Raw genomic sequence first — 12,361 nt, forward strand, 5'->3', positions numbered from 1 at the left:
CTCACACTGGAATATTTAGTAAGGATGCATCTCTGTAGCACCTACCCAAATTACCACTCCTGCACAGACAAATAAACACACGCTCACACTATGGACCATGTTTTGTAAATTCAAATTCAAATTTATTTGAATAAATATTTTTTAATATTTTAAAATAAATATATATATTTTTTTGTCACATACATAGTCATGCACGGTATGCAGTGAATGCTTTTGAGACTGTACAGACCACAGTATTGCAAATATTGCAAGCATGCAATGAACCAATATGCAAATATTGCAAACATAACCAAATATTACACTTTTATGTCTTTTTCATAAAACGTGTGTAACAGGTAAGGTGAAGGTGTGCAAATGAGTGGAGTCAAAGTATAAAGTGAAAAGTAAAAAACTTGTGCAAGAGTAAAAAGAGTTAAAAATGTGGATTGGGGTGGATTGAGTCCAGAGTGATTGAAAGTGGAAGTGAAAGTGAAACTGCTGGAGTGTATTGGAGTTCTATGTAATGTTGATTGGAGTTCTATGTAGTATTGGCGTCTCAAACGCGGATACTATATAAGACATAGGACAGTGGGGTTCATGGGATTCCATCGATTAAATCATCCATCAGAGCACTTAAAGCACAAGTATTCTGCATGTAAGTAGTGTCTACAGCAGAGATCACATCCGGGACGTCCACTGACATACCCTACTTGCAAGGGTCATTAGGAGGGTAGAAAACGGAGGTAAAAATGCATTCTGATTTATACCTGGGCTCCCAGAATGAGGAAAAATCATGTCTCAGTTGTCAATCATGCCTACAGACTCCTCCCCTTTTTAAGTTTTGTATATGAAAACATCATTAGAAACATCAAGTTCATCTTCTGGGTGTCAGAAACATGTAGTCCTTTCTCTGCATGTGCACTGGAGAAAGTGGACACCATCTCTGACAGCTGGCGGTGTGACATTTGGCTCCAGGATCCTCAGGACACCAGCATCTCCGGAGTGGACAGCCAATGCCGCAACGGATCTCAGCGGAACTGTCCTCTTTACCTCCCACTGCAAGTACGGTCAGCATCGGCAGAGACCCTTGCACACTGCTCACTGTCTGAAGCTCGTCCCCCATCAGCAGCCAAAAAAAGAAACCCTCTAGACATCCAGGCCACAGCTGTCGATACTCGGCAGCGGTGGCAGCGGCGCCTTTTCTCCCGGGTGCTAATCCGGTTAAAAAGAAAAAAAACACATCGTTTCCAGGCCTCGTTGATGCCGGCTAACGGGAGATTTAAGATACGAATCAGCCCAGGCTTAATTACAATGACTGATTCACGCATCGACGTGCAGAGACACCGTGACATCCAGGCCAACAGGTGGTGCCACTTTGAAAAACCAGCAGTAAAGAAACCACAAAGCGTGAGGAAGATACTCACCTATTTCCCTGGAGATCTGAATGAAGGCCTCCACTCCGCTCTCACCGTAGCTGCCCTCAGACGCCAGCGTGGACACGTAGTTCCAGCCCATCGCCGTGACAATGTCCACCATGGTCTGGGCCTGGTAGGAGTCTGGCGGCACCACCCGCGAGAAGAAGTCGTAGCGGCTGTTGTCGCTGAGGTCAGGTGCCGTGGACGCATAGCTGATCTGTGGGATCTGTGGAGATGGGGAGCAGAGAGTGAAGAATCTTAGACATGAATCAGAAATCGATAGGTGCAGGATCCTCACAGAGATTAAATGGGCTTTCGGACCAGACGGTGTGGAGAGGTTGACTCGTAATCAGAAGGTGGTGGGTTCAAATCCCGAACCGCCAAGGTACACTTGATCAAGATACCGTCCCCACACACTGCTCCGTCTTTCATGATGAGTTAAGTGTAGACGACACATTTTGTTGTGTCACCGTGTTCTATGCTGATGTGCATCACAATGACAGTCACTTCGGTTAGGGAGTTGGATGCTGGGGAGTTGGACGACTCCCCGAACGAAGGTAACTCACCACTCACAGCACAATCGTTGGCCAGACGGTGCATCAAGATGCTCAGTCAAGACGCTTACATCTTATTAGCCATCATAACTTCAAATGTCACATTTTTTCTGACATTTGACTCCGTAATCGGGCAGTGGTGGCCTAGCTGGTAAAGAAACAACAACAGTACTGGCCTAGCGGATAAGGAAGTGGAACCATTGTCAGACGGTTGCTGGTTCGAATCCTGAACCACCGAGGTGCCACTGAGCAGAGCACCATCCCCACACACTGCTCCCCGGGCGCCTATCATGGCTGCACAATGCTCACACAATTCAACACATTTCGTTGTGTCACCGTGTGCTGTGCTACGTTTCAGAATGACAATCACTTCACTTTCACTAAACAACGTCGTATTTACTCTAAATGAATCTCTTTTTTCCAAATTAAGCCTGAAAAGGGTTCCTATGGCAACGGTGCTGCCTGCCCTAAATGCCATGAAATTATGAATTTAAGAAAACACAGTGGAGCAGTGGAGTATTTTTCCATCCCGGGTAAATTACTACGTGGAATCCTGAGTCTTTCCCTGCCTTTTGCCATTTTCTCCAGAACACACCTGCTTAAAGTAGAACTGGTGAACTGGAAGAGTTCATATTTTACAAATACGACAAACATAATGCAATGCAAAGTTCCCGCTGGGATGAATAATCTTCATACAGGAAGACATATAATCAGGGGAAGCGAAAAGAAAATAGCAACAGGAAGTAGCGCACCTTGTCATAGCAAACAATTTATCCTTTTCTACCGAGCATTAGTTGAATATGGAGTCCATGCAAAGTTATAATGGTTAACACACTTGCCTATGAACCAGAAGACCCAGGTTCAAACCCCACTTACTACCATCGTGTCCCTGAGCAAGACACTTAACCCTAAGTTGCTCCAGGGGGGGTCTGTCCCTGTTACTACTGATTGTAAGTTGCTCTGGATAAGGGCGTCTGGTAAATGCCGTAAATGTAAATGTATAATTCATGTAGCTCCCACATGCTTCTCCATACAGAGGTGAGCATTGGGTCTGACGAGCCATAGAATATTTTTTTCTGTCTCTCGTTGAGTTTCTTTTATATAGTTAGCTATAGAAAAATCAGAAGAAGAGTAGAAAAAAGAAGTAACAATCCACTTACTCTTTAGGGAACACACAAGTATGCCTGAAATTGATTAATCCCACCACATACAGGAGACTAATAAAGGATCATCTTATCCTATCTTAATACGGAGAAGAAGGCTATACACCAGGGGTGTTTGTCTTGAATTACATATTTGACAGGAACTTGCAAGATTGAAGTTATAAAGCGTTTTATTTAACAAATCAACAACACAAATCAGGTTCTTGTGTAGTCACAACTGCTAAAAGTGACTTAGAATCCGTGATGCAGACATGAAATGTTCATTGTTACTGTGCATAATTTCAATTTCTCCAACAACTCGTTGATCCAATTTAGGCAATCACCCCGAGGCTGATCTCACATCAAGAGCAGAACCTTGAACGCTCAACATCGCTGCAGGTCACACATGCTCAGAACAACAACACTTCATAACATGATGCTGATATGTTGCCAGGCAACCATGCACCGTTAACGATTGACACTCCTATTGCGCATCAGCGTTGCTACATATAATGAGGTCAGTGAAAACTCGGACATCAGGTGACACTCCCCCGGTGCCACTGTTTTACTTGTTTACAGAGCGACCCGGTTGATCCAGCGGCAGGACGCCGGCCGTAGGAAGCAGCGTGTCTATCGAACTGTTTTACGTGGTAACGTGATCTGATAGCTGTGCTCATTTCCTCTCCGAGCGTCGAGGACGCATCGATCAGGAGGACACATCTGTCTGCTGAGGGGGACAGGGGGGGCTTTGTTGTGGGACGACAGCGCCTTGCGCAGACCGCAATACATCAAACGCCATGGGTGCGTTGTTTCCATCCGCCTAGAAGAGAGGGTGTCGGAGAACTGGGAGCAGACAAGAAAAGAGGGAAAAGAGGGGTCCTGAACAAAAGCAAGAATCAGGTGGGGATCGGAGGGGTGGAGCGCTTTCATCTCAAGTGCAGCGAGAGTTCAGAGAATCTACCCTCTAACCCTTACACTCTGACACACACACACACACACACACACACACACTCGAGCGCTGGTACTGTGGTTCTATGGCCGTCTGTGGTTTTGTATAGGACACATAGCTCTTAACGTAGCTGTCTGGAGCGCTCGCGCTGGGCACTGATAGATGGGACCGTGATGCTGCTAATTAACCTCGTCACAGACCTTTACTGTGAGATGCCACAACAGAGGCAGACAGACAAAAACTGCAACGGACGACCTGAGTACACACACTCACTCACACACTCCTCTGGTTTGCTAGTGTGGAAAGGCCCTACGATAAAAACTACTTAACAAACGTAACATAACCGCATTAAACTAAATTAAATCCACTATCCATGAGACTCACACCCAACTTCCTCATTCTTAAAACACTTTCCTGTCACACACCCAGGTGTGGCATAGATCGCATCTCGTCCCTTTTGCCATCGTTTCCCTCCGTTCTCTACACTCCTAATACCCCTTGTACACAGCATATGTCAGTCGGTGTCGCAACAATGGCCACGCCCACTGCCAACACTACCAACACCCACATGCTGATTCATGCTGTGAAGGGTGAATCAACAAAAAATGATCTAAGAGTCAAAATGCGTCTTTAAATGAATCTTTAAAATCAATCCTTTTAGAGGGACTAGCAAAATATGTTATGCCCCAACTTATTAATCCATTTTATTTGCTTGCAGAAATGTCACCGGATGAACTCCCTGCTCCATAGTTGCTGTAGTGTGTGGGTGTTTGTGTTGGGAAGCGACAGGCAGAAAGGAAAGAAAGGGAAAAAAGAGCAGCAGACGGACAGACTCGGCAAGAGCTCGTCTCCAACCGTACAACCGGCATCTGAGATCAAAGGCGGAACACAAGCTCCTCGTTCCCCCCTTCGTTCTCCTCGGCTCCTCATAACGGATATAATTGCTTTTGAACGGAGCGATCCTTCCGCCGCCTTTGTCTGTGGTGCACTCAGAACACAGCCACCAGTGTTGCTCTGACGCATAGCGCCGCTCCCGCATTTCAATTACCCGAGCAGTGGCAATCCAGAGCTCTCCGGAGGAGCGGCGACCACAATTACAGTGTTGTTTCAGCCATATTAATCAACCCGAGATATTAGCGACCCCTCGCCGAGCCCGGGGCGATTAGTCACCTTCTGATTACGCACTCTCACCTCCTCTGCTGCCAGCAAATCTCCAGCTGTTTCACGACACAGGCACCCTCTTATTCACCAAGACTTATTCAGTATGGAAGCCTGGTGCCACCTCCAATAGGACAGAGACCGACAGAGAGTGCTGTGAGTGACAAAGAGTGACAGAGAGTGACAGAGAGTGACAGAGAGTGCTGTGAGCGACAAAGAGCGACAGAGAGTGACAGAGAGCGACAGAGAGAGCTGAGAGCGACAAAGAGCGACAGAGAGTGACAGAGAGTGCTGTGAGCGACAGAGAGTGCTGTGAGTGACAAAGAGCGACAGAGAGTGACAGAGAGCGACAGAGAGTGACAGAGAGCGACAGAGGGCTGTGAACGACAAAGAGCGACAGAGAGTGACAGAGAGTGCTGTGAGCGACAGAGAGCGACAGAGAGTGCTGTGAGTGACAAAGAGCGACAGAGAGTGACAGAGAGCGACAGAGAGTGACAGAGAGCGACAGAGGGCTGTGAACAACAAAGAGCGACAGAGAGTGACAGAGAGTGCTGTGAGCGACAGAGAGCGACAGAGAGTGCTGTGAGTGACAAAGAGCGACAGAGAGTGACAGAGAGCGACAGAGAGTGACAGAGAGCGACAGAGGGCTGTGAACGACAAAGAGCGACAGAGAGTGACAGAGAGTGCTGTGAGCAACAAAGAGCGACAGAGAACGACAGAGTGCTACAGAGAGCAACAGAGTGTTACAAAGAGCGAGAGAGCAACAGAGTGCTACAGAGAGACAGAGTGCTACAGAGAGCGACAGAGTGTTACAAAGAGCGAGAGAGCAACAGAGTGCTACAGAGAGCGAGAGAGTGACAGAGTGCTACAGAGTGCTACAGAGAGCGACAGAGTGCTACAGAGAGCAACAGAGTGTTACAAAGAGCGAGAGAGCAACATAGTGCTACAGAGAACGACAGAGTGTTACAAAGAGCGAGAGAGCAACAGAGTGCTACAGAGAGCGACAGAGTGTTACAGAGAGACAGAGTGCTACAGAGAGCGACAGAGTGTTACAAAGAGCGATAGAGCAACAGAGTGCTACAGAGAGCAACAGAGTGTTACAGAGAGACAGAGTGCTACAGAGAGCGACAGAGTGTTACAAAGAGCGAGAGAGCAACAGAGTGCTACAGAGAGCGAGAGAGTGACAGAGTGCTACAGAGAGCGACAGAGTGTTACAAAGAGCGAGAGAGCAACATAGTGCTACAGAGAGCGACAGAGTGTTACAAAGAGCGAGAGAGCAACATAGTGCTACAGAGAACGACAGAGTGTTACAAAGAGCGAGAGAGCAACAGAGTGCTACAGAGAGCGACAGAGTGTTACAGAGAGACAGAGTGCTACAGAGAGCGACAGAGTGTTACAAAGAGCGATAGAGCAAAAGAGAGCTACAGAGAGTGAGAGAGTGACAGAGTGCTACAGAGAGCGACAGAGTGCAACAGAGAGCGACAGAGTGTTACAAAGAGCGAGAGAGCAACATAGTGCTACAGAGAACGACAGAGTGTTACAAAGAGCGAGAGAGCAACAGAGTGCTACAGAGAGCGACAGTGTTACAGAGAGACAGAGTGCTACAGAGAGCGACAGAGTGTTACAAAGAGCGATAGAGCAACAGAGAGCTACAGAGAGCAAGAGAGTGACAGAGTGCTACAGAGAGTGACAGAGTGCAACAGAGAGCGACAGAGTGTTACAAAGAGCGAGAGAGCAACATAGTGCTACAGAGAACGACAGAGTGTTACAAAGAGCGAGAGAGCAACAGAGTGCTACAGAGAGCGACAGAGTGTTACAGAGAGACAGAGTGCTACAGAGAGCGACAGAGTGCAACAGAGAGCGACAGAGTGTTACAAAGAGCGAGAGAGCAACATAGTGCTACAGAGAACGACAGAGTGTTACAAAGAGCGAGAGAGCAACAGAGTGCTACAGAGAGCGACAGAGTGTTACAGAGAGACAGAGTGCTACAGAGAGCGACAGAGTGCAACAGAGAGCGACAGAGTGTTACAAAGAGCGAGAGAGCAACATAGTGCTACAGAGAACGACAGAGTGTTACAAAGAGCGAGAGAGCAACAGAGTGCTACAGAGAGCGACAGAGTGTTACAGAGAGACAGAGTGCTACAGAGAGCGACAGAGTGTTACAAAGAGCGATAGAGCAACAGAGAGCTACAGAGAGCAAGAGAGTGACAGAGTGCTACAGAGTGCAACAGAGAGCGACAGTGAGCGACAGCGGCTTCCGCAGGCATGGGACAACTGATAATGCTTTCACGCTGAGCCCAATAAAGAGGTACACTGTGGTCAGCTCTCTTGCTCGGGAGGAATGTTTTTTTTCAATGTGGCTCTCAAAAAAACACATCGTCTTTCAACCACCCACGGTCAAAATCAAGGACGACAGCTGCCGCCAAAGTTAATCGCAGTCAAAGTCGTGCACGACATGCGGCAAAGATGGGAGGGGACTGCATGGTCGCTTCTGTCCGAACAGCAGCTCAAGCTGTGGAATACTGATCGAAATCATCTCCACAGCCGAACGAACCCCTGATGCTTCCCATTTTGAAGAAGGAAGACCTCAAAATGAACCCCCGCTGGTCTGTAACAACATTCAAGGTTGTGAATTTAATTCTCGTCTCCAGCTTTTTTTGTGTATGCAGAGTTTGCATGCTGGTCGTCCAGTTTCCTCCTCCATCCAAAAAGCATGAACGCTACCATGGGTCTGTGTGGGAGTCCCCGTACCGCGCCCAATGCCCCAGGATGTTCTCCGGCAGCCACGACCCTGCCGTTCTGGAGGTGCCATGTTGAGCCACCTTTTGCCATCCTTTGGGGCAGTGGTGGCCTAGTGGTTAAGGAAGCGGCCCCATAATCAGAAGGTTGCCGGTTCGAATCCCGATCCGCCAAGGTGCCACTGAGCAAATCACCATCCCCACACACTGCTCACTCAGGGTGATGGGCTAATGCAGAGGACAAATTTCACTGTGTGCACCGTGTACTGTGCTGCTGTGTATCACAAGTGACAATGACTTCAATTTCTTTCTTTCTGACATGGCACTTTCCCTGGGGCAGAATTAAGAGCTTTCGTACCTTCGAATGAAAAATCCAAATGTGGGTGTAATTTTACAGAGATTTACTGGCCGCTTTATTTTATTCTGTTCAGCTCCCGAAAGCCTCCGTGGTCTTTTGGCACTTTGAAGTATGACGTGGTGATGTAGCTTCGGTCTTCGGCTGCCTTTGTTTTTGTTGTAGTGCTTGAAAGACTCAGGCCTGCCTCCTCCCATGCGCGTCGTCTGAATGCCGGGCATTTCGGGACTGGCTGTGCTGACTGTTGCCAAACGCTGGCAGAAAAAAGCATGCGTACAAGCAAAGACGCATAGAAATATGCAAAACTGCACGGAAACATTTTTTTTTTTCTACAGGGGTACCGATGAGCACATTGGCCTTGGAATGTCGCAAGGCAACCGGTCATTTGCTCCTCAATGAGGCGGATCGGCTGTGTTGTGGCCGGCATGGCGATAATGGTGGCGGCGACTGTGCGGACGCCTGCGCTGCTGCAGAGGGACGTTCCATTCTTCATCCGAATGGCCGCTCAGACACCAGCGCCCAGCTGATCCTCGCGCTCCTGCCAACGGGCAGCGACAGGCCGGCGGAGGAGACGGATGCGTCCGAGGGAGCTTATCTGTCGTTACGCGAGGCGGCTGTCAGCCATTGGGAGACCCGCCTTAGAGCTGCTGATATGATGGAGGTAAGCGGTGCTGCGCCAATCACAGCAAATCCAACACACCTTTCTGTACCCACGTGTGCATGCTCCACCCCAGGAGGCTTCTAAATACAGAAAAGTGTCCTGCTAGCGTCCATGGCAGCGGAATTATGGCCACTTTGTGTCCCTGTTAGAAATAAACACAACACTGTAATGCGGTTTTCCCTCCTGATGAAGATACAGGTTTGCGATGACCTGAGAATTGCTGTCCATCACACATGGTCACTCCTGCTAGCGTCCATGGCAGCGGAATTATGGCCACTTTGTGTCCCTGTTAGAAATAAACACAATGCTGTAATGCGGTTTTCCCTCCTGATGAAGATACAGGTTTGCGATGACCTGAGAATTGCTGTCCATCACACATGGTCACTCCTGCTAGCGTCCATGGCAGCAGAATTATGGCCACTTTGTGTCCCTATTGGAAATAAAGTGAAGTGATTGTCACATGTGATGCACAGCACACGGTGCACACAGTGAAATTTGTCCTCTGCATTTAACCCATCACCCTGAGTGAGCAGTGGGCGGCCATGACAGGCGCCCGGGGAGCAGTGTGTGGGGACGGTGCTTTGCTCAGGGGCATCTCAGTGGCACCTTGGCAGATCGGGATTCGAACCGGCAACCTTCTGATTACGGGGCCACTTCCTTAACTGCTAGGCCAACGCAACGCTGTAATGTTGTGCGGGAGAAACGTGGATGCTGTTTTCCCACCTGATGAAGAGACAGGTTTGCGATGACCTGAGAATTGCTGTCCATCACACATGGTCACCTCCTCATCTGCGAGGCCCGGTTCGCCGAGAACAACTGGCTGGCAGATGGGCCTCACACCTGCAAGCGGGACCGAACGGCGGCAAAGCACCCGCCCCGACAGGTCATTACTCACGCCGCACACGCCGGGGCGGAGTCACGCCAAGGAACCGGTGAGTGGCAGTAATTAGCGGCCGGCCGGCAGAGACTAATTGGTCGAGGTAAACATCTCTCTCTCTCTCTCTCGCCTGCAACGCCCCTCTCGCTCAGACGGTCCCACAGGAGACCGAGGTGGGAAAAAAACAAAAAACACCAGAAACAATGGAGCCTGGTTGCAGTTTGCACTGATTGCTATTCAGCACGCCGCTCTGTCACAGCGGTGGTTAAACACGGCTAATCAGGGGCTGACCAATTTCTCACAAAACAGCCCATTTAAGCGAGAACACCGAGCTTTTGTATCATTACACATTATTTACACGAAATGGCTTCGGAAATTATGCCTCTTGCTATTTACACATCTGTGCAGCTCTGAGGCTGTAATTTTTTTTTCTCCGCAGTCTGCTGCAGTCAGCCTGTAGAGGGCGCTGGTGAGAAACGCTTCCATTTTCACACCAATGCTGACTCAAAAGTGAAATTGCAAAATGTCCATTTGGAATTCGATGAGTTATTTCAGAGGTATTTATTAATATGTATACTTGTGTTACCTTAGCATTCAATATTTTCTGTGTTTTGATGTAAAAACTGTTGCTTTTTTGCAACACATCTGCAATGTAATGGATGTAACACCACAATCATATCTCTCTTAAAATATATGTATTTTTGCCATCATAATTCATAGATTTGGTGCATGAGTGTAGTGCGATCACAGCTCATTTCGGAGTTGATGTCTTGTCTGCCTTTCTGTTCAGCTGTTTTTGTCAGCAAGAATATTCTTGCCAAGAACCTTCTCTGCATTTCTTGCATTGCATTAATTAGGAGGATCTGCTAAAAAAAAGCTGTAAAATGGCAGTCAGTTGCTCAACTAAAATTTGTGCAAAGTAGGCTGTCTTTGTATTAATTAAAATACATTTTTAAAACACACAAAAACAAAAAAGGAAAATACATTATTCGATGATCTATTATAGATATGATCTTATCCAGCATTTGGATGTATTGAAAAGTTGCGATCCTTCTTATCAGAAACAACATTTCCTAATTAGTGGGTTGTCTTTGATGTAAACCAAGATATTGTGAAGCAATCTTTGTGAACCAAATCAATCTTCTTTTACTTGACTTAAAATGACTTTTCCAGCTCCAGTGTTTGACCATTCCTGAAATATTTATTTGTTCGTTCCATGCTGAATGAAAGGCATAATGTCCACCATGGATTGGGGTTATTCATTATGAAATCAGTGGTAGGGGGATGCGGTACCACCAGTTCCAGAAAATCCCACTCCCACATGACATCCTCGCATCTTTGAATCATTTCTTTAATGCCAGCATGACAACGAGAAGAAAATAAAGGCTCTTCAGCCACAATTAATGACCCAGTGCCATGACCTCCACATGGATGTCTGGCCTGTATTTTGGCTACACAGAACAGAAACAAGGTTGTGTGGTTGTGTTTCACGCGCGTTCTAGACGGAGACACGGTGGACCACGTCCACACAATCAGAATTCTAGAGCCTTCTCCATCTCAATGTCTTCAGGCCAAACATGGACCCACTCCTTCAGAGACCTAATCTAACATGATTTCACACATCTGAGGATCTACTGCAATACATGTACAGATTTGTGTATCAAAAATTATGTCATAAAATCTCCGCAGCAGAGGAAGCCCTTACTGTACAGGAAACACATGCTGCCCAAAACCCCACCTTTAATATTCCTATTTTTCCAATGTTATGAGAACATTTGTTTCACACGTACAGCCCTTTATTTCTGAGCACTTTGTGCCACAGTTCTCTCAAGTTCTCTCATCTTCATCTGATTCGTGTAACGGGTTTTCACATCCCCTCTGATACTGAATGCTGAATCTCCATCCATCCATCTCCCGACTCACGTCTCCTTTCTTCCCTTTGTTTTTGAGTGCAGCGCTCGACTCTGTGATAACTGCAGGCAAAAATCCTTTCTGTCAGTCAATTTTTTTTTTTTTTTTGCCCAGCCAACCCCCCCATCTCTCTCTCACACACGTGGGTTTCTTTCTCTTATTTGAACCTGCCTTTCTCACATTCCCCCAGCCCATCACGTCGGCTCCCAGCGTTCCGCCTGCCAGATCGGGAGGGTGGGGGGCTTCCGACGGTACCGGCAGGATTCCCCCGAGACAATCAGCATGAGGCCACAGAAACCCGATCGTCTTCCCTCTGCTTCTGAACTCCCCCAATCTTTCCAGGGGATTTTTTTTTTTATTGCTCTCCACCCCTAATCTGTTTAGTGCCGAGGATTGGAGGTGCATGTTACCCTCAGAATTCTTCGGCACCACCCCGGGTTTATCCCCACCTGCATTGGCGGGGTGTTAAGTAGCAGGGGGGAGGCGGCGTCTGCATTTCATTTCATTTTCTGCAAGCTGTTCTGAAGTATGCGGTTATGCACGTAGACCTGTCTGTGTGTGTTTTATGCATGTCTGTGAATATGTAGTATTTCATATTAATATACAAATCCCATGGGGCTTA

At 47.6% G+C, this 12,361-nt stretch overlaps 1 protein-coding gene across 2 annotated transcripts in view; it reads right to left on the minus strand.

Annotated features, from left to right (window-relative positions):
* Positions 1–12,361, minus strand: part of grm8a (glutamate receptor, metabotropic 8a) — a 135,831-nt gene that overhangs the window by 84,012 nt on the left and 39,458 nt on the right. For both annotated transcript variants that reach the window (XM_028954865.1, XM_028954866.1), the window contains exon 3: positions 1,404–1,620. In XM_028954865.1, coding sequence (XP_028810698.1) covers positions 1,404–1,620 — 217 coding nt within the window. The remainder of the gene's footprint in view (positions 1–1,403; positions 1,621–12,361) is intronic.

Source organism: Denticeps clupeoides, chromosome 15 (assembly GCF_900700375.1).
Source record: "Denticeps clupeoides chromosome 15, fDenClu1.1, whole genome shotgun sequence".
Lineage (NCBI taxonomy): Eukaryota > Metazoa > Chordata > Actinopteri > Clupeiformes > Denticipitidae > Denticeps > Denticeps clupeoides.